General features: G+C 59.0%; 2 protein-coding genes across 2 annotated transcripts in view; one reads left to right on the top strand and one right to left on the bottom strand.

The window, feature by feature from the left end:
- PTGDR2 (prostaglandin D2 receptor 2) overlaps positions 1-3,288 on the bottom strand; it is a 5,353-nt gene extending 2,065 nt beyond the window's left edge. The window contains exons 1-3 of the mRNA XM_035012940.1: positions 3,097-3,288; positions 2,254-2,380; positions 3-1,068 (exon numbers count right to left, since the gene is read on the bottom strand). Of these exons, the coding sequence (XP_034868831.1) occupies positions 3-1,060 (1,058 nt within the window). The 5' untranslated portion in view covers positions 1,061-1,068; positions 2,254-2,380; positions 3,097-3,288. The remainder of the gene's footprint in view (positions 1-2; positions 1,069-2,253; positions 2,381-3,096) is intronic.
- Positions 3,289-10,045: 6,757 nt separating this feature from the next.
- Positions 10,046-17,171, top strand: ZP1 (zona pellucida glycoprotein 1). The gene is given in 16 exon segments (XM_035013750.1): positions 10,046-10,076; positions 11,182-11,373; positions 12,578-12,699; positions 12,990-13,101; positions 13,104-13,226; positions 13,229-13,300; positions 13,429-13,569; positions 14,372-14,559; positions 14,632-14,729; positions 15,733-15,752; positions 16,186-16,292; positions 16,374-16,503; positions 16,506-16,542; positions 16,631-16,787; positions 16,994-17,140; positions 17,142-17,171. Coding segments are annotated over 16 exon segments (1,707 nt in total).
- Positions 17,172-17,497: the final 326 nt, after the last annotated feature.

The raw sequence follows: 17,497 nt of genomic DNA on the forward strand, positions 1-17,497 counted from the left end.
GGCGGGCGGCGGGGCCCGGGCGCGGGCCGGACGGGCGGCGGCGGCGGCTGCCCAGGCCGCCCAGCTCGCTGTCGTCCAGCAGCACGCTCTCCAGCACGCTCCGCAGCGAGCGCCGCAGCTTGTGCAGCACGTCGGGGCACGTGAGCACGTAGAGCAGCGGGTTGACCACGCTGTTGATGAAGGCCAGGCTGGTGACGAAGGGCAGGCCGCGCCACACGAGCGGCCGCAGCGCGGGCTCGGCGTGTGCGCGCGCCTCCAGCAGGCTGAACACGTGGTAGGGCCCCCAGCAGAGCGCGAAGGCCGCCACCACGGCCGCCACCAGGCGCACGAAGCGGCTGGGCCGCCGGCGGCCGCGCTGGTGCAGCTGCACGCTCACGACCGCGTGGCTCGAGGCGATGATGGCCAGCGGCACGACGAAGGCCAGCAGGAACTTGCTGATGGCCAGGGCCGCCTGGCGCGAGTTGCACGTGGCGTCGCGGTCGGGCCCGGGGCTCAGGAGCAGCACGTTGTAGTAGCACATGATGCGGCCGTCGAGCCGCTGGATGGTGTCCCGGAACACGTAGTAGGGCACGGTGTTGAGCACGGCCAGGGCCCAGAGCCCCAGGCAGACCCTGTGGGCCGCGGCCACCGTGCGGTGGTTCTGCGCCCACACGGGCCGCACCACCTGCAGGCAGCGGTCCAGGCTGATGGCGCTGAGCAGGAAGCCGCTGGCGAACATGTTGAGGAAGAAGATGGAGGAGTGCAGCTTGCAGAAGGTGGTGCCCAGCTCCCACGAGTGGCCCACGGCCAGGAAGTAAGTGAAGAAGGGCAGGGTGGCGGTGGCCAGCAGGTCCGACAGTGCCAGGTGCAGCACCCAGGTGGTGACCACGGTCTGGCGCATGCGGCAGCCCACCACGAAGAGGATGAGCCCGTTCTCCGCCAGGCCCAGCAGCGAGGCCAGCCCGTGCAGCAGCACTGAGGCGTGGTCCATGTAGCGGATGCTGGAGTTGCTGTGACTTTGGATGTGGCTCATCTGCTCCAGGATCGGGCAGAGCGGCTTCAGGGTGATGTTGGCCGACATGGTGAGCTCTGCGGTGGAGAGAAGGAGGCGCTGAGGTAGGCTGGGCGGGGGCAGCCGGGGACCCTCCCCAGGAGATCGGAATCTGTCCCGTGAATGGTATGGATGACGCCGAGGGGGATCAGTGAAGTTGAGCAAAGACAGTACGGTGGGGGGAATAGCATCCCAGCTGCACCCCTGCTCATGGCAACCTTGGGCGAGCCGCTTAACCTTCCTGAGCTTGTTTCCTCCTCTGTGACGTGGATGTCAGTCGCAACAGGACCTAGATCCTACAGCTGTTGGCAGTGTTCAGTGAGTTTACATATATAAGCATTTAGAGCGGAGCCCGGCGTGCAGGAAGCACTACAGTATCCGTGTTGTGATTATTATTCTGCAGGTCCCCTGGGGTCACATGGAGAAACAGAAACAAGGCCAGGCCATGCAGGACTCCTTTCCCCATTCCCAGGGCACTGGGGCACCTATGAGGTCCCACAACACTGGCAGGTTGGGTGTGTTGACCTTGAACAGTGGAGCCGGCCCCCGCTTTGGTAGTTGGAGAGGAAATAAGATAAGAGCAAGGAGAGAGCTGGGCATGAGGAACTACCAGACTGGGGCCCTGGAGGCCCAATGGGGCTGGAGGACTGTTCCCCTGCCCAGGGGGCAGCCAAACCCATCTGCCTGCCCGGGAAAACCCAGCCTGCTTATTTATTTGCTCAGTGATGCACTCATTGAGCAGATAGTCATTGAGCAACTTCTCAGGTAAGTGCTGTGGAAGCCAACCTCTGGCAGATGTGCAGACACCCCAGATGTGCACACCCACAGCCTCATCGAAAGCCCGAGACCACCTGAAGTGAAGCTGGTTGAGATGGGGGAGGGCTGAGGGGGAGGGGTGGGAGGCTGCCGACAGGAGGTAGGGGACAGGGAGCGGGGTTTGGGGACTCAGATTGTCCTGGGGGCCCCCCTGTGCGCCCGAGACCCCGAGAGGCCCTTTACATAGGTGCTCTCTTGCTCAGGACTCGAGAAGAAAGGCGCTAGAGTTTCACTCCATCCCATTTTACAGGGGAGGAAACTGAGGCCTTAGCCACGCACATAACACCGACAAGTGGAGCTGCAACAGTTTAGCGCTCAGCCCGTTCTCTTTCCCATGCCTCTGCTGTAAGCAAGCGTTGATGGAGGAAGAAGGGAGGGAAGTGGGGGGGGTGATCCTCAGCACTCACATTTCCAGGGGGAACGCTGTTGGCCAGGATGAGAAAATCCACACTCTTCTCCAGGTACCACGGTCCTTTGTGAGGTGCAGCCCCAGGACATCAAACTAGAGTTTTCCAAGCAGACGAGCCCTTGGAGCTGGGGATCGCAGGGAGGTGGGTGGGGAGCAGTTGGGCCCGTGCTCCCCGGGAATGCCCATGCTTCCCAAGCGTTAGAGTTTGCCGAGCAATTGCATTCACAGTGACCCTGTGAGACCCCATTTTTCAGAAGAGGAAACTGAGGCTCAGAGAAGCATAGCAATGTGCCCAACGTTGCTCAACTGCAGTGGTGCCGCTGGGACTCCACCTAGCAGACAGATGAGTGCCATCCCCTCTCTGCACTGAAACGTTCCCTTCAGTCCAGCAGCCTCTTGGCCAGGTCCCTTGGGGATGCTCAGAGAGCACAACCCTGCTATCCCAGGGAACCCATCGGGTTTGGGCTTTCTGGCTGCATGGAGCCAGCACCCAGCCTCCTGGGATTCTCAGGGAGCCCAGCAGCTAGGGTCCTGCTCTGGTGGGGGTTGGGGCAGAGAAGGCAAACTTCTAGGGTCAGTTACCCTAAGACTGCTCCTCTAATCACCCCCCTTCCCCCCGCCCCAGATTGCTTGTGAGTATGGAGAGAGGCTTCTGTGCTTCACCACTGTGCCTGGCTTCTAGTGCCTTCCCTTCTGCGAGCAGCTCGTCCCCTCCAGTCTTTGGTAAACCCACCCCTCTGCCTAGTCGTTAGGAGCCTGTCCCCTGGCGAAACTGCGCCTTCCTTTGTGGGTCCAGAGAGGGCACCGAGGCTGCCCAGCCCCTGGGCTATTGCTCACTTACCTGGGCACAGAAGGAACACAGGATTCCCGCACTGGGGACAGTCAGCTCCGGGTGGCAGCCTGCCGAGGAGGCACCGCACGGGGCAGGCGGAGGCAGGGGAGTGAGGCTGAGGGAGGAAATGTCTATCCGCCCCAGAGTGTGTGTCTGTGTGTGTGTGTGTCTATGTCTGTGTGTGTTCAGGGGTGGGGTTGGGGGAGGCGGGGACAGCCAGAGGGTGAGTCGCCCCAGTGGTATTCTGTAATAGTCGTCTCCATCAGTGAGAAAGGGACAAAATTGCTGGCAGCCCCTGCCCCCCTCCCCTTCTTCCCCCCGGAGATTTTGCAGGAGCCCCGGGTCCCTACAAGCGCAGGTGGGGGAATGGGAGCGTGCCTCTGGGGCTGCGTTTGAGGGCGACCGCTGTGTAGGAGAGGTCCGCGAGGGAGAGGACATCTCGTGCATGGGTCCACTGTCCTGGGGTGCCCTCTCCTGACCCCATAATCCTCAGGCAGGCAGGGTGCAGGCAGTGGGAAGAGCAGAGGCCAGGCTGTCCCCCTGCAGCCCTGGGGAGGGAGGCAAGCCCTTGCCCCTGGTTTTGCCGTCTGCGAGCCAAGCCTCAGCGCCACACCTTCATTCACAGAGTGCCAGGCACACAGTAGGTGCTCGGAGAAATCAGTCCTTTTCTCTTCCAGGTAGGGACGGGTAGAGGCTGCAGGGCAAGGGCTGGGCAGCTTTTATTTAAAATGCACCCGGAGCCCTGCAACGAGCTAATGGAACTTCATGAGTGCATTTAATGGTTCCCCAAGTCTTTGCAGACCAAGTGTCCTAGGGTCAAACTCCGCGTCCTTGCACCTAAGAAGTGCTCAGTAAAACACGTGTAAAAACTCCCATATCAAGGCAAGGGCACCCCCACCCATGGGATTGACTGTACAGGACTCTTCCATTTAGACACAGGCTCCGTCGCAGGGCCTGGCACTTAATAATCTTGCGGGAAGCCTGCGATCCCGAGTGAAGAATGTCTAAAATACTGTGACCTTGTGATGGGGATATTTTTCTCTGCAGCCCAAGATGGCAGATCAGTAAACGACTTGATTATCCAAAATATTAGCGCGGGCAATTCTCCTTTCTGTAGGTCACGGAGGGCCTGGTCTTCCAAAGACAAGTGCCTGCACCCCTCCCTAAGAAACAGGCAGATGTCTCCTTCCTGCTTTGAGGAAAGTCCCCCCATCCCCACCCACCCCCAGCCCCAACGTGCTGGCCCGCGGCCATCCTCCGAGGGCTTGCCGGCAGGGTAGTGTGGTGGGTGAGCTCAGGGACTCTGCGGCTGGATCCAGCACTGCCACTCCCAAGCTATGTGACCTTGGGCAAATAACCTCACAGCAGGAAAGTAGGGTTTTTAAGAGGGACTCCTTCTGCACAGCCCCTGGTCAGAGTGCAAGGATTGGTGGGCACAGACTGCTCCTGGGGCTAAGAAAGAATCCCCCCTTCCCTCCTGTAGACACATTTTGACAGGGGAGCATCAGGCTTGAGCCCCCTCCTTCGGGACCTCAGCCCTCCCTTGCCTCCTCCAGGAGGTACCCTTGTGCAGTGAACATCCTGCACAACCTCTCACGGCGGCCCTGCTAAGGGGCTTCTTACCTGAAACCCTGCCTCCTCAGACCTTTCCCCCAACCCCTGTTTCCAATCCTGTAATCACAGTGGTGGCTCCTCCCAACCCTCCCTGAGGACAATTTATGAAAAGTTGCTAAAACAAACAAAAAAGTAGTCCAGATGGGCAGGGCCCTAAGATTTTCTAAAGAAGAAGACAGTGACGTTTGTTCTTGCGGGGGGGGGGGGGGGGGGGGGGGGGCCTCAACTGCCCTCCCACAGTGGAGACGGACCTTTCCGCACGTATTCCCCAGTGCCACAGTCCCTCGGCCCCTAGGCGTGGGACGCTGGGGCTGGTGGGGGGGAGGCAAGAGCGTCAGGAACCAGGAGCCAGCATCTGCCCCTTGGAGAGAGCCTTGGGAGCAGACAGGAACAGAAGGAGCCTTAAGGGGGCTCGCTGGCTGGAAGCAGAGGGCAGGAGCCTCCAGTGACCAGGCATCAAGAGCTCAGACCAAGTGTAGAAATTAGAGGACCCTTAGGGGAGCCCTCCCCAGGGTCGGGCTGGGGTCTTCAGGAGGAGGACGCCAAGACTGCCGATGGGCCTTCACGGAGGGGAGAGTCCGGGGGAGGGTGACTGGGGCCTTTGGGAAGGGCCTAAAACCGTACAGACCAGCGACTCTCAGCTGAGTGCACATCGGGACCTCCCAGGGGGGCTGGTCACACCCAGGCTGCTGGGCCTCTCCCCCAGCAGGTCTGGGGTGCAGCCTGGGCATTTGCATTTCCATCAGGTTCCCTGGCAGATCCCCATGCTGCTGCTTCTGGGGGCACAGAGGACGCTGAGCCACTGGAAAGGAGAGTCGGGGTCCTTGGGCCTGGGGTGCTCGGAGCAGGGGGCAGCAGCTCTACCTGGAAGAGAGTGCTTAGCTGAGGGGCTTCCCCCAAGGCCTCCCCTCCCTGCTGTGGGGGTCCGAGGAGTGAGCCCAGCGCTCGGCTCAGAGCCGGCCGCCGAGTGACGATGCAAAAACCAGCTGCCTCTTACTTAGTTATTTTTAGTGCGGTGCGTTTCCATGTCAACCTCTTCCTGACTCCAGATGTTGCACTTGCCTTTTCCAGTCGCATATTTGCCGAAAACCTTATTTTGGAAGCCCATGAAGGCCCTACCATAAGAGGGCACAGGATCCCACAGAATCCCAGGAGCGTCAGGCCCCCTGCTCCAGAGTCGAAGTAGGTTCATCACTTGTTGCCGTCCGCAGTGATGCTGACATGGACGTCAGCGAGGTGTGCCTTGCCAGACAGAACGTGCGGGAGCCAGGGAAGGGAGAGAGCCTTGCTCACGGCTGGCGGTGCCTCAGGGGCCCACCTGCAGGGTTTAGAGATTAAGGAGCCTCAGGCCCAGGGAAGCTGGTGTCCCTACCTGAAGAGTGGGGATGTGGCTGCCCACAGGGACACTTCAGCCTGGCTTCTCTGAGCACTGGGATGAATCCCTGGGGGAGTGGGGGGGCCCATCTTCAGCCCAGCCCGCACCCCCCGGGCACAGGCCCGGTCCCTGAAGCACAAGCTTCTCTGTGGCCTGAAACTCGCTGTCACAGCCAGCAAGAGCAGAAGTCGGGTCCATCTCTGCGTCAGCCTCAGCTACCCCAGGCAGGAAGACAAATCGGAGCCTAGCAGACCGCCGCTGGGTCTCTGTGGCCTGTGGGAGCTGTGCAGACCTCACTCGGATCCAGCGCACCGCCTGCGAGTGCCGGCACCTTTCCCCATGTCCCTAGCTTCCCCATCCTCTTCACCTACCCCAGTGCCTTTGCATGGCTACTACCTGGAATGCCCTTGCCCCTCGCCTGCCCATCCTGCAGGCCCACTTTCCCAGACCCTGAGTGTCTCGGGCTCCCAAGAAGATGTTTAGCACATCACCTGTGTTTAACCAACGGTCCAGGGAGTGGGCCCCAAGGGAAAGTGTCCCCCAGCTTCTCCCCAGTTTCTCCCCAGTTTTCTCCCTCTGCTCCTGCCTTAGGAAGTAGGTTTCTGTTTTTCCTTTCTGACCTTTTTACAGAAGTTAATCAAAGAGGAAGTGAGACGCACAGCAGGAAGCAGGGAGGACCTGCCCTAAGATCCACCAACCTTCTTACTCAGGAGGTCCTGGCAATGCCCACAAGCAGCAGAGAGGCAATGTGACAGGACCTTGTCTTTCCAGCCTGGAGAGGCCCCGTCCTCCCGTGGCACCCTCCTTCTGTCCCTGACCCCCATGAGCAGGTGAGACAGGGCGGAGAACTCACTTAGTGAGCCCTTCAGGCTCACGGCACCCCAGCTAGGTTGATCTTGTTCTTAATTCCATTCTATAGATTAAGAAATTTGGAACCCCATTTTATTTTTTTTTAAGATTTTACTTATTTATTTGTCAGAGAGAGAGAGAGAGCAGCAGGCGGAGGGAGAAGCAGGCTCCCCGCTGAGCAGGGAGCCCGATGCGGGACTCGATTCCAGGACCCTGGGATCATGACCTGAGCTGAAGGCAGACGCTTAACCATCTGAGCCACCCAGGCGTCCCAGAAGCCCCATTTTAAAAAGATAAAAAAGAAATTTAAAAGGTTGGAGATGAACAAACAGGTTTAGAAAGAGGTGAAGTGGGAAGCCAAGACCCCAAGTCAGGTCACTCTGATTTGACCCTCTTTCCTCAGCAGTGAAAACAATCCGTGGCTTTTATTGCTCTTGCGTCCAAGCGATGCAGACTCTCTCCATGCCGTCCGTGGGTCCCCTTATTCATCTTCACAGCAAGCCTACAAGTTAGGCACTGTTACTGGCCCCATTATACAGATGAGAAAATCGAGTCAGTGAGTGGGTAAATGATTTTTCTAAGGTCTCTGGTGGTGGAGTGGGGGAGCCGGCGTCCTTTCCAGGCTGGTGCCTGTGGGATTTTGCAAGAACTGGAATCATAACCAAGGGCTCAGGGCTCCGCCTCTCGGGCCAGTTTAGCACAACTCTTCTCAAGGGCATCCTTCTGCCCTTAGCGATGAGGAAGTTCCCTTGCTCTTTTCCTGCCTGTCCAGGGCCTTGGGAGACACCCTGCCGTCATGCATATGGACCTCTCTGTGTATCTCATTCCATCCCCACCATCATCATGCCCATCCTTGCTTTACAGAGGGGAGAGGTCCTTTCGCCCCTGAGCAGCAAGTGCAGGATAGAATCCAGGCTCTCAGCAACTCCGGCCGGGGCTCTCTCCGCCATCTGAACTGTCCCCCCTTCCCCTCGGGGACAGCTCTCTGTTACAGCAGGAGGCAAACACATGTGGAGGGAATGATGGAGCAGGGAAACCACCACCCCTGGGTGAAGGTTTGCTGAGGGGGAGCAGGACAGTCGCATACAGGAGTCTCCAAGGGTCTCCCCATCAAGGACTTCCCGTGTCCAAAGAGAAAGAGTAACTTAGCAGCAGACTGGGCTCTTCCTGCCTGGGATGGGCTGAATGGTGCCCCCCATTCGTATGCCGGAGCCCGAACCCCCAGCACCACCAAATGCGGCTGTATCTGTAGGCAGGGCCTTTAAGGGGTGATTACGTTACAGTGAGCCTGTAAGGATGGGCTCTAATCCAAGCTGACCGGGGTCCTTACAAGAAGAGAAAACATGGACCCACAGAGCCAGGGGAGATGTGCACAAAGAGGAAAGACCACGTGAGGACACAGGGAGAAGGTGGCCATCTCAAGCCAAGGAGAGCAGCTGCAGAAGAAACCAAACCTGCTCACACCTTGACCTTGGACTTCCAGCCTCCAGAGCTGTGAGAAAACAAATGTCTATGGTTGAAGTCATCTGTGTGGCTATGCTGTTTTTCTCACAGCAGCCCCAGCAAATTAATGCACCTGCCAAAAGGGCATCACCTGAATCGAATCAAGAAGAAACACCAGGTCAGGCGCCTGGGTGGCTCAGTTGGTTAAGCGACTGCCTTCGGCTCAGGTCATGATCCTGGAGTCCCGGGATCAAGTCCTGCATCGGGCTCTCTCCTCGGCGGGGAGTCTGCTTCTCCCTCTCCCACTCCCCATTTGTGTTCCCTCTCTCGCTGTGTCTTTCTCTGTCAAATAAATAAATAAAATCTTTAAAAAAAAAAAAAAAGAAGAAGAAGAAGAAACACCAGGTCAACCCGCGTGAGGACCATTCTGTCAAGGTACCGGCCTCTGCTCCTCAAAACATCAAGGGTACGAGGAACAAAGACCAATAGAGGGACGGTCCCAGGCTGGAGGAGCTCAGGAAGCCTGCTCTTGGTCTCACACTGGATCCTGGTCTAGGAAAAAAACACTTTTCTCCCTTGCTGTAAAAGTCATGATTAGGACCGTTGGTAAATTGAGTAAGGTTTGTAAATTGGGCATTTGTGTTATACCAGTGTTGATTTCCTGGTTTTGATCATTTTACTTGTATTTTAGGAAGTACACACTGCAGTATTCGGGGGTAAAAGGAGAACCATCTGCATGCGGCTCTTAAATGTTATGGAAGAGAGTGTGGATGTGGGCGTCTGTGGACATAGGGAGAGTGAAAGAGCGAAAACAAATGTAATTGAACAAAATTCAATCGAGTACATTTTAAACATCCTACTGGCTTTATGAATCAGGCAGCGTCCCTGCAGATAGGAAGGCGCTCAGAGGAGCTACCCAGAAAGACTTAATAGGCAGAAGGGAGCGAGAACAAGGAACTTATACAAGTAAAAATGGGGATTGGCTCATTGCAAGGTCACTTTCCTTTAGAGGATGGAAAGGGTCTGTTGGTCAGATTATTGGCTAAGGCTAATCAGGCCATTCCTTTTTTTTTTTGGCTGGTTCAAGATTCCATTTCTGGAAGAGCCAAAACTGCAATTAAGTCTTGGTTTGATGACATGGGGCTTAGCATAAATGATGCTATTTTGGGGCCTGTTGCCTTGTTTTTAACGACAGTTAATACTGTCCTTAAAACCCAAATACAGAGATCTGGGTGAAGGGTGTAGGGAAATTCTTTTCGGTAAGTCTAAAATTATTTCAAAAGAAAAAGTTTAAAGCCTTCCATCGTCCTTTAGGAAAAACCCACCTCACCAGCCCTTCCCCCTCCAGGGACCCCAGTCGCCTGAAATCCACTGTTAGCAGCCCTATGCCTTTATCGCCCCAAATTCCCTCTGCCTCAACATGATACCCCCACCCCTACCCTCTGTGCCCCCCATGCTTCCGCCACCCCCACCCTGGCCCCGTGCCTCAACTTGCCCTGCCCCCAGGGAGACCCTCCAAGCTCCCCCCACCTACGCTCTAGTCATGGTGAAGTTCAAGCGCTAAATCATTACCACGTGGGACTTGTCACACCCATTCTTTGTCACGTGCGTCTTTCTGTCCACCCTGCGAGCATTCTCCCCAGTTCACTAGCAGGGAAATGAATCCCAGAAAGCGAAATGTCCCAGCCACGGCTAGAAAGAGGAAGAGGTAGGGGTTGGGTTGGAACCAGACTCTTGACTGAGCCACACGCCACGCAGCTGCGGCGGCTGACACTCCGCGGCGTTCGCTGGTGGAGCTGGACCCTGCCAGGCCCCCCCACAGGAGGCCGGTGGTAACGAGGCCTTGGGCAAGGCCTTGGGGCTGCCTGGCCCACGGGAAGCGCTGCTGCCTGTGAGCCAGGCTTCTTGCGGTTGTTAATGGACTTTATTTCTCAGGACGGTTCCAGATTTAGCACAGAGGTCCCATGGGCCCCACACCCCGTGTCCCGTAGGGTGACCCTCTCACATTTGGGCAGTAGGTTTATTACAGTTAATGAACCCCTGTTGATCCACTGTTACGAACCTATGTCCGTTTCCTTAGCTTTTACCTCCAGTCCTTGTTCTGCTCCAGGGTCCCATCCGGGAGGCCACAGTCCGTTTCTTGTCCGTTCTTGTGATTTGTCACTGGTGACAGCCATGGCCCCGTTAATCGCCCTGATCGTCAGGAGGGCCCCGTGAGGGGCTTCCAGTCTGTCTGCTGGCCTGTCACCCCATCTGTCTGCCCGCTCTCAGGGCAGGGGCAGCATCTCGACCTCTGGGGTCTGCTTAGGCCCCCCCCCCCAAAAGCCCTGTTACCTAACCAGGCCCGCTGCCCACCCCCCATGGCCCCTGCAGCTTCTGGTGGCCCCAAGGCCTCGGTGCAGGCAGGAGGCCCTGGAGAGCCGGCCTGGACAGGGAGGGGACGACGAGGGACTTGGAACCCGCCCTTCGGCCCCCCTGCAGCCACCTGTACCAGAAGCTTCCCTCCCTTCCACCTCCCAACCAGGATCACCTGGCTGAGCCCCGCAGAGCCGGCCTCAAGGCCCAGCTGTAAGGTGGGTAGTCAGGGTGAGGGGCTGCTCTGGGGCAGCCCATCAGGGTCCCTGGCTGGGAGGGGCCTTCCCTGGCCTTCAGGGCGGGAATTTCACCAGAGCCCCTGGTGGCCAGGCAGGGCTCCTCCAGGTGGGCGCCCTTTGCCCTCCAAGTTCCCACTTGCCACCTCCCCCATATAAGTCCTGGGCCTCACCTGGGCGGGCGGGGGTTTGTGGGGGTTGCTGTGGTTTGCGTGACGGCAGGAGCCTCGGCCGGGGTCTGGGATTGCCACGTGGCCCTGCTGCTGATGAGCGCTCTGGGGCTGGGGCGGCAGCTACTCCCCGAGCCTGATCTCTCCGGCCTGGGGTACAGCTAGGACTGTGGGGTCAAGAGTTTGCAGCTACGAGTGCTCCCCCGGTCAGGCCAGACGGTCCGCTTCAAGGTGGTAGATGAGTGTGGCCGAACCGTGGTCCCCACTTCCCGGGGCTGCAGTGGCGGGCGGGGACCCTTCCCCTGCAGCAGGAACAAGAGGAGAGGCCTCTTGGCCCCCGCTCCCTCACCACGCTGGGGAGGGGGGAGCGGGAGGGAGGGGAGTTGCCGTTCTCGGTTTCCCTGGTCACCCAGGGAAGTGTGCACAGGCCCTCTTGCTGAGATGCGGTCTTGATTCATGGGGCCCAGGCTCCACATCTGTGACCGAACTCAGCTGACACCCAGGCGACTGGCCCACAGACCGCTCTGAGTGGTAGGGCCCTGGTGGGCCTGGCCTGGTGTGGAGAAAGGTCGGCAGGGGGTTCAAAGGAGGATTTGAATCTGCAGCTTCTAAGCTCTGTGTTCTTGAAAAACTTACCTGATCTCTCTGAACCCATTTCCTTATCTGTAAGATGGGAATGAAGACCCCCCAACCTTGCCCCGTGCACTGAACAGGAGTCCCGGGGGCATGCCTGCACCCGGGGAGTGCCCTGGTGCTCTGGGCTGACAAGAGGGGGTGCACCCCTAGCATGCGTCCCCCAATGACTGCAATAACCGGTTAACCTGGCAGATAACCTACAACATGCCAGGTTCCCCTCATTCCGCCCCTCATCGTGTGCACCTGGCAAAGCTCCAGCCCGGCACCTCAGCAGCGTCCTCCACAGAATGTGGGGAGCCGAGGTTACGGCAACAGGCGGAGAATACCCAGCCCGGTGCCTGAGATTCTGCTAACCTTTGCGCCCCCCCCCCCCATATCTTCATTCCTGCTTGCTGCTGTGTGCTGTTAACCGGGAACCATGGCTGGAAAGGTCAAAGACCAGCTAAAGCTATTCCCTTACAGACCGTAAGCTGGTAGCAAAGCTAAGGCTAAAGCTGGGGGCTCCCACTCCTGAGTGTGGTTTTCTCAGCAGATGCCAACAGCCTCTGGCTTCACCTTTAAACGTTGTTTTTGGTTTTTTGGGGGTTTTTTTAAGATTTTATTTATTGCCACAGAAGGAGAACACAAGCAGAGGCGGATGGAGAGGAAGATGCAGGCTCCCAGCTGAGCAGGGAGCCCGATGTGGGGCTCGATTTCGGGACCCTGGGATCATGACCTGAGCCAAAGGCAGATGCTTAACTGAGCCCCCCAAGTGCCCCTCACCCTTAAACATCTCTGATGCTTCCCTTCCCTCTTTCTCTCCCCTGCCCCAGATGAATTTGGGAACCGGTTTGAGGTAAACAACTGCTCTGCTTGTTACCACTGGGTCAGCACCAAGCCCCGGGCACCTGCTGTCTTCTCTGTGGGTTACAAAGGCTGCCACGTGCTGGAGAAGGTGGGGACCGCTCCTGCTCCAGGCCCGCGGTGGAGTGGGGGCTGGCGGGTGGGCACAGCTTGGAGTCAGCTGGACCTCACACAGCCTCAGGCTGGAGAGGGAGCTCACGACCAATCACTGTGCTTGTCACACCTGCCTTTGGGCTGGTGGGTGGTGGGTGAGGGGGGCTAGGTCCTGGGACCAGCCCACAGATCAGCTCCCTGCCTGACCCCCCCACACCTCTGCCTGGGATGCTGGGCGGCCTCCCCTCGCTGCCCACCTCACCCCCCCCATCTCCCTCTCACCTGCAGGATGGGCGCTCCCACCTGAGGGTGCTCCTCGAAGCCGTGCTGCCCGATGGTCGAGTTGATGCAACACAAGATGTCACTCTGATTTGTCCTAAACCTGGCCACGCCTGGACTCCGACTCCCATCCGGCACCACCCATGGGCTTCTCCCTTCCCAGTCCTCAGGCCCAGCCCCTCCGCCCCATCCCAGAGCACGACTTTGTCTATGCAACCCCTGCCTTGCCGTCCCTCGGACCTGGACCCACCACCTATCCCAGGTTAAACCCCAGTGGGGCACCCTGGAACACCGGGGGGTGGACGAGCCACCTTACCCAGGTATGTAGGACTCTGGACGGCCTGATCGCCCTTGACTGGGCTCAGGAAGCCAACTCCCTCCATTGCCTGGAAGTCTGCTGCCCGGCGTGGCCCTTTCTCGCGTCCTCACCGCTCTGTCCCATCCCCAGGTGTGCGTCTGACTCCGGGGCGGTGCCAGGTGTCCTCCAGACCCATCCCCTGTGGAGTGAGAAGTTCAGAGGAAGCCTGTCTGCAGGCAGGCTGCTGCTTTGACAACGGAGGAGAGATTCCCTGTTACTATGGCAACACAGGTAGAGCTCTCCACACCTGAATCCCGAAGCGCCAGGAGGGCTTCCTCCCCCCTGCCCCCCCTCCCCCAGCGCTGCAGCTCATCCCACCCTGTTCCTAGGAGAGCCTGAGCCCCAGAATGCCTGCAGAAGGGACCTTTAGATGGGGTGCCCGTACAGCCCAGCTTGCTGATAAGCATCGTCCCAGGGAAGTAGTAATAGTTGTTTTTGTTCGTTTGTTTTACGATTTTGAGAGCGAGAGAGCATGAGCAGGGGGGAAGGGTCAGAGAGAGAAGCAGGCTCCCCGCTGAGCAGGGAGCCTGACACGCGGGGCTGGGTCCCAGCCCCTGGGATCATGACCTGAGCCAAAGGCAGACGTTTAACCGACTGAGCCACCCAGGTGCCCCGTAATAGATCTGGTCTTTACATGTACCCCTACCTTTCGGTCTAGAACATCCCAGTTTAAGTTTACTTTTTTTTAGTAATCTCTACACCCAATGTGGGACTCGAACTCACAACCCCAAGATCAAGAGTCCCATGTTCTTCCAACTGAGCCAGCCCAGCACCCCTGGGACAGCCCAGCTGAGAGAGAAATTCAGTGGTGCTTCTACTTCTGTAGTTTCTTTTGTTGTCATGCAGGAGAAAATCTGGGTCCTTCGAGGGGTTACTCGAGCTAACACTGGCACAAAGAGAGTAAGAGAATCCAGGTCTCCCGAGTCCCAGGGCAACACTTAAATACTGTCACCCAGGCCACCCCCCATGTCCATGCGGCACGGACAGTAACCTCAGGGGCCTGACTGGTCTCTTTGATCCACCTTTGTCCCAGCAACTGTCCAGTGCTTCAGAAATGGCCACTTTGTCCTGGTGGTGTCCCGAGAAACAGCCTTGGCACATGGGATCACACTGGCCAACATCCACATGGCCTGTGCCCCCACCAGCTGCTCCCCAGCCCAGGAGACCGGGTCCTTCGTGGTCTTTCGCTGCCCTTTCTCCCCCTGTGGGACCACGGTCCAGGTAGGAGTGGGGCCACGGGCGGGTGCCCAGGACCGCCCCCTGGGAGGGCTCACCCAGCTGTGACCCCCACAGGTGGCCGGCAACCAGCTCATCTATGAGAATCAGCTGGTGTCTGACTTCGAGGCGCAAACGGGGCCACAGGGCTCCATCACGCGGGATGGCACCTTCTGGTGAGGGGGGGCCTTTCTGGAACAGGCTGGGCTGTGGGCTTGGGTGTGAAGGGGCACAGATGAGCTTAGGACAGGCTTTGCAGCCATCTGGGTTCATGTCCAAACTCTGTTCCCTGCTGTGTGATCTTGGGAGAGCCGCTGGGCTCTTTGGGGCCTTCCCAACAGGCAGGGAGGATGGCCCTCGGTCAGGGCTGATGGGAGCCTTAAGTGGGGTCTGCCGGCACCGGACAGAACCACTATGCGCGGGCGGGCCGGGGTCCTCGGGAGCGCTGGCCTTCATCCCTCCAAGAACTAAACTCGGAAACTAAGCCTCCAGCACCCGCACTGAGGCCCCTGGAGAAAGCGGAGGCCGGGAGTGTGGGTGTTGCTGCCTCTTCCTTTCAGAGGTCACGAAGCCACAGATGAGGCAGGAGATACCCGGGAGCGGGAGCTCTCTGAGGGGCTGCGGGCGGCAGGAGCTCACGGGGGGCCTCTGGTTGAAGGGGGCCCCTGGGACCCGCGGACTCTGGTGGCAGAACCACCCTAGGTGCCTAGGACACCAGTGGGGGTGCCCTGAGGGCAGCTGTGCTTCTGCCCGCTCCCTTTGAAGTGCAGGGGCCCCAGCGCCAGCCTCCGCCTGGGCGCCCTGTCAGAGCTAATACATTTGGGTACAAAATTCCACGCTTGGCCCCAAGTGGATGCCCAGGGGTCTTTCTCCCCACCTTACCTGCCACGAGGGCTGGGGCAGGCTGCTTGTGTGCGGGTCCAAATGTCTTTTGCTTTAAAATTCCAAGGACCTACAGGCCAGAGGGTGGAGGGATAGGTCCGCTGTGCTTTAGACCCTGGGATTTAGGAGCTGGGGGAGCTAGCCAGAATTCAGGGCTCCAGGGACTCCCAGAGGAAGGGAGCAGGGAGGGGAAACGGCTAGAGCCCATAGGAGTAAGCAGGTGGCTCCTCAGACAAGGGCTTCCGCTCAGGCTGGAATCCCCAATGCCTGTGAGCACCTAGTTTGTGCCAGGCCCAGCCTCCAGCTGCAGGACATCTTCCCCAGGGATGCCCTGCCCAGGCGGGAATGCTCCCTCTCTCAGGTAAAGGGAGGGCCCTTCTGGAGGTAAAGGGGGATGGGGTAAGATGGGGTCGGCTTCCCTTGCAGAACACAGGGTGCCGGGCATGGGCCCCCACTAAGAGTGTGTGGTGTCACTTAGGCCAGCAAGAGACCCCAGTCCCAGTGGCCCACCGTCTACCACTGCGAGGACCATGACAACACTGGGGGGCTGTCTGGGGCCAGCTTGAGCTGTCCTGGGCAGATGAGCAGGCAGGGCTCAGGTCCCCCTGGTGCGTGCTCGAGCGGTGGCGTCCGGCTGCCGGGCTGGACCGTGCCCTGCTTGCTGCATCCGTGTAGTTGGTGTCTGGTTTGCTAAGCGAGCTGGCCTCCAGGACCCTGTGTCCTCTGCCCTGCATGCTCTTGCACCTGACCTCAACACTGGTGATTTCCTGCCACTCCGGGCGTCCATCTTCCTGCCGCCCTCGCCAGCCCCCATGACCCAGTCCGGCCCCCTGCGGCTCCAGCTTCAGATCGCCAAGGGCAAGGGGTCCCTGGGCCTTCTCTTCCTGCCCGCGTCCCCCCACACAGCCCACCGAGGCTCACGAGCCCCTCTACCCGCTGATGAGACTTTCTGCTCCTACTACGGGGAGGGGGACTACCCCCTCATGAGGCTGCTGCGCGAGCCTGTCCCAGTGGGGGTCTGGCTCCTGCAGAGGACAGACCCCAGTCTGGCCCCGCTGCTGCACAGAGCCAGGCCGCCCCCGGCGCCAGCCCCCTCCAGCAGCCTCAGTGAGTGGCAGTCGGGGCTCCAGCTGCCCCAGGGGCTCCCCCCACCTGCTGCCCCTATCCCTCTGCGGCCTCCTTCCTTCCTTCCCAGGTGTCCTTTTGACGGTGACAGCTACAGGTTCCGACTGGTAGCCTTGGATGGGGCAGAGCTGTCCTTCCCATCCCACTACCAGCGCTTCATCGTTGCCACCTTCGCCCTCCTGGACCCTGGCTCCCAGAGGCCCCTCCGGGGATGGGGAAGAAGTGCTGTGTGCCTCTTCATGCCTGCTCCCCCTCTGTTCAGTATAAGCTAGTCCCCCAAGCGCTCCAGCACCCTGCGAGTTATAGCAGACAGAGGTCCCAGACGGGGCTTTGTGGCAGGTGATCAGCCCAGAGGCGACCACAGAGCTTCAAGAGGGAGGAAGGAAGGGAGATGCCCCAACCCTCTTTCTACACCCTGGTCACAATGTTCTAGAGTGGCTTTGCTTCTGACTCTAGAAATAGCACGTTCAACGCCAACCCGGGGCCTCTCCTCTGGGTGGTCCTGCTGGTGGCTGTTGCCCTGGTCCTGGGGGTCGGTGTTTTCATGCGCCTGAGCCGAGCCCAGCGCAGGAGTTCCAGTGAAGGCAACGGAGGGTGACGGGGCTCAATAAACCGCCGTCTCAGGCCTACTGAGCATGGGTGGAAAGCTGTTTGTGGCGACTAGAATGATTTCGTCTTCGAAGGGTTTTCCTTAGCCTCGTCCTGTCCTTTGAGAAGCGTGGCCTCTTCTACGGGTAGTACGTGCCGCACTCTGGGTAGAGTCCGGTGTCTCCCAAGACTGAACTTGGGAGACTTTGCCTCTCAGCAAGGAGAGCTGGCATTCCAGAGAAAACCAGGCAAGCTGCTCAGCTGCCCTCGTGGCTCAGGGGAGCCCAGATTTCCTGAGGCCGAAAGAGCTCTTCAGTCCTGCTCTGAGCCTCCCAGCTTCCCGCTAAAG

Source organism: Mirounga leonina, unplaced genomic scaffold (assembly GCF_011800145.1).
Source record: "Mirounga leonina isolate KUSES-001 unplaced genomic scaffold, KU_Mleo_1.0 Mir_166, whole genome shotgun sequence".
In the NCBI taxonomy this organism is placed as follows: domain Eukaryota; kingdom Metazoa; phylum Chordata; class Mammalia; order Carnivora; family Phocidae; genus Mirounga; species Mirounga leonina.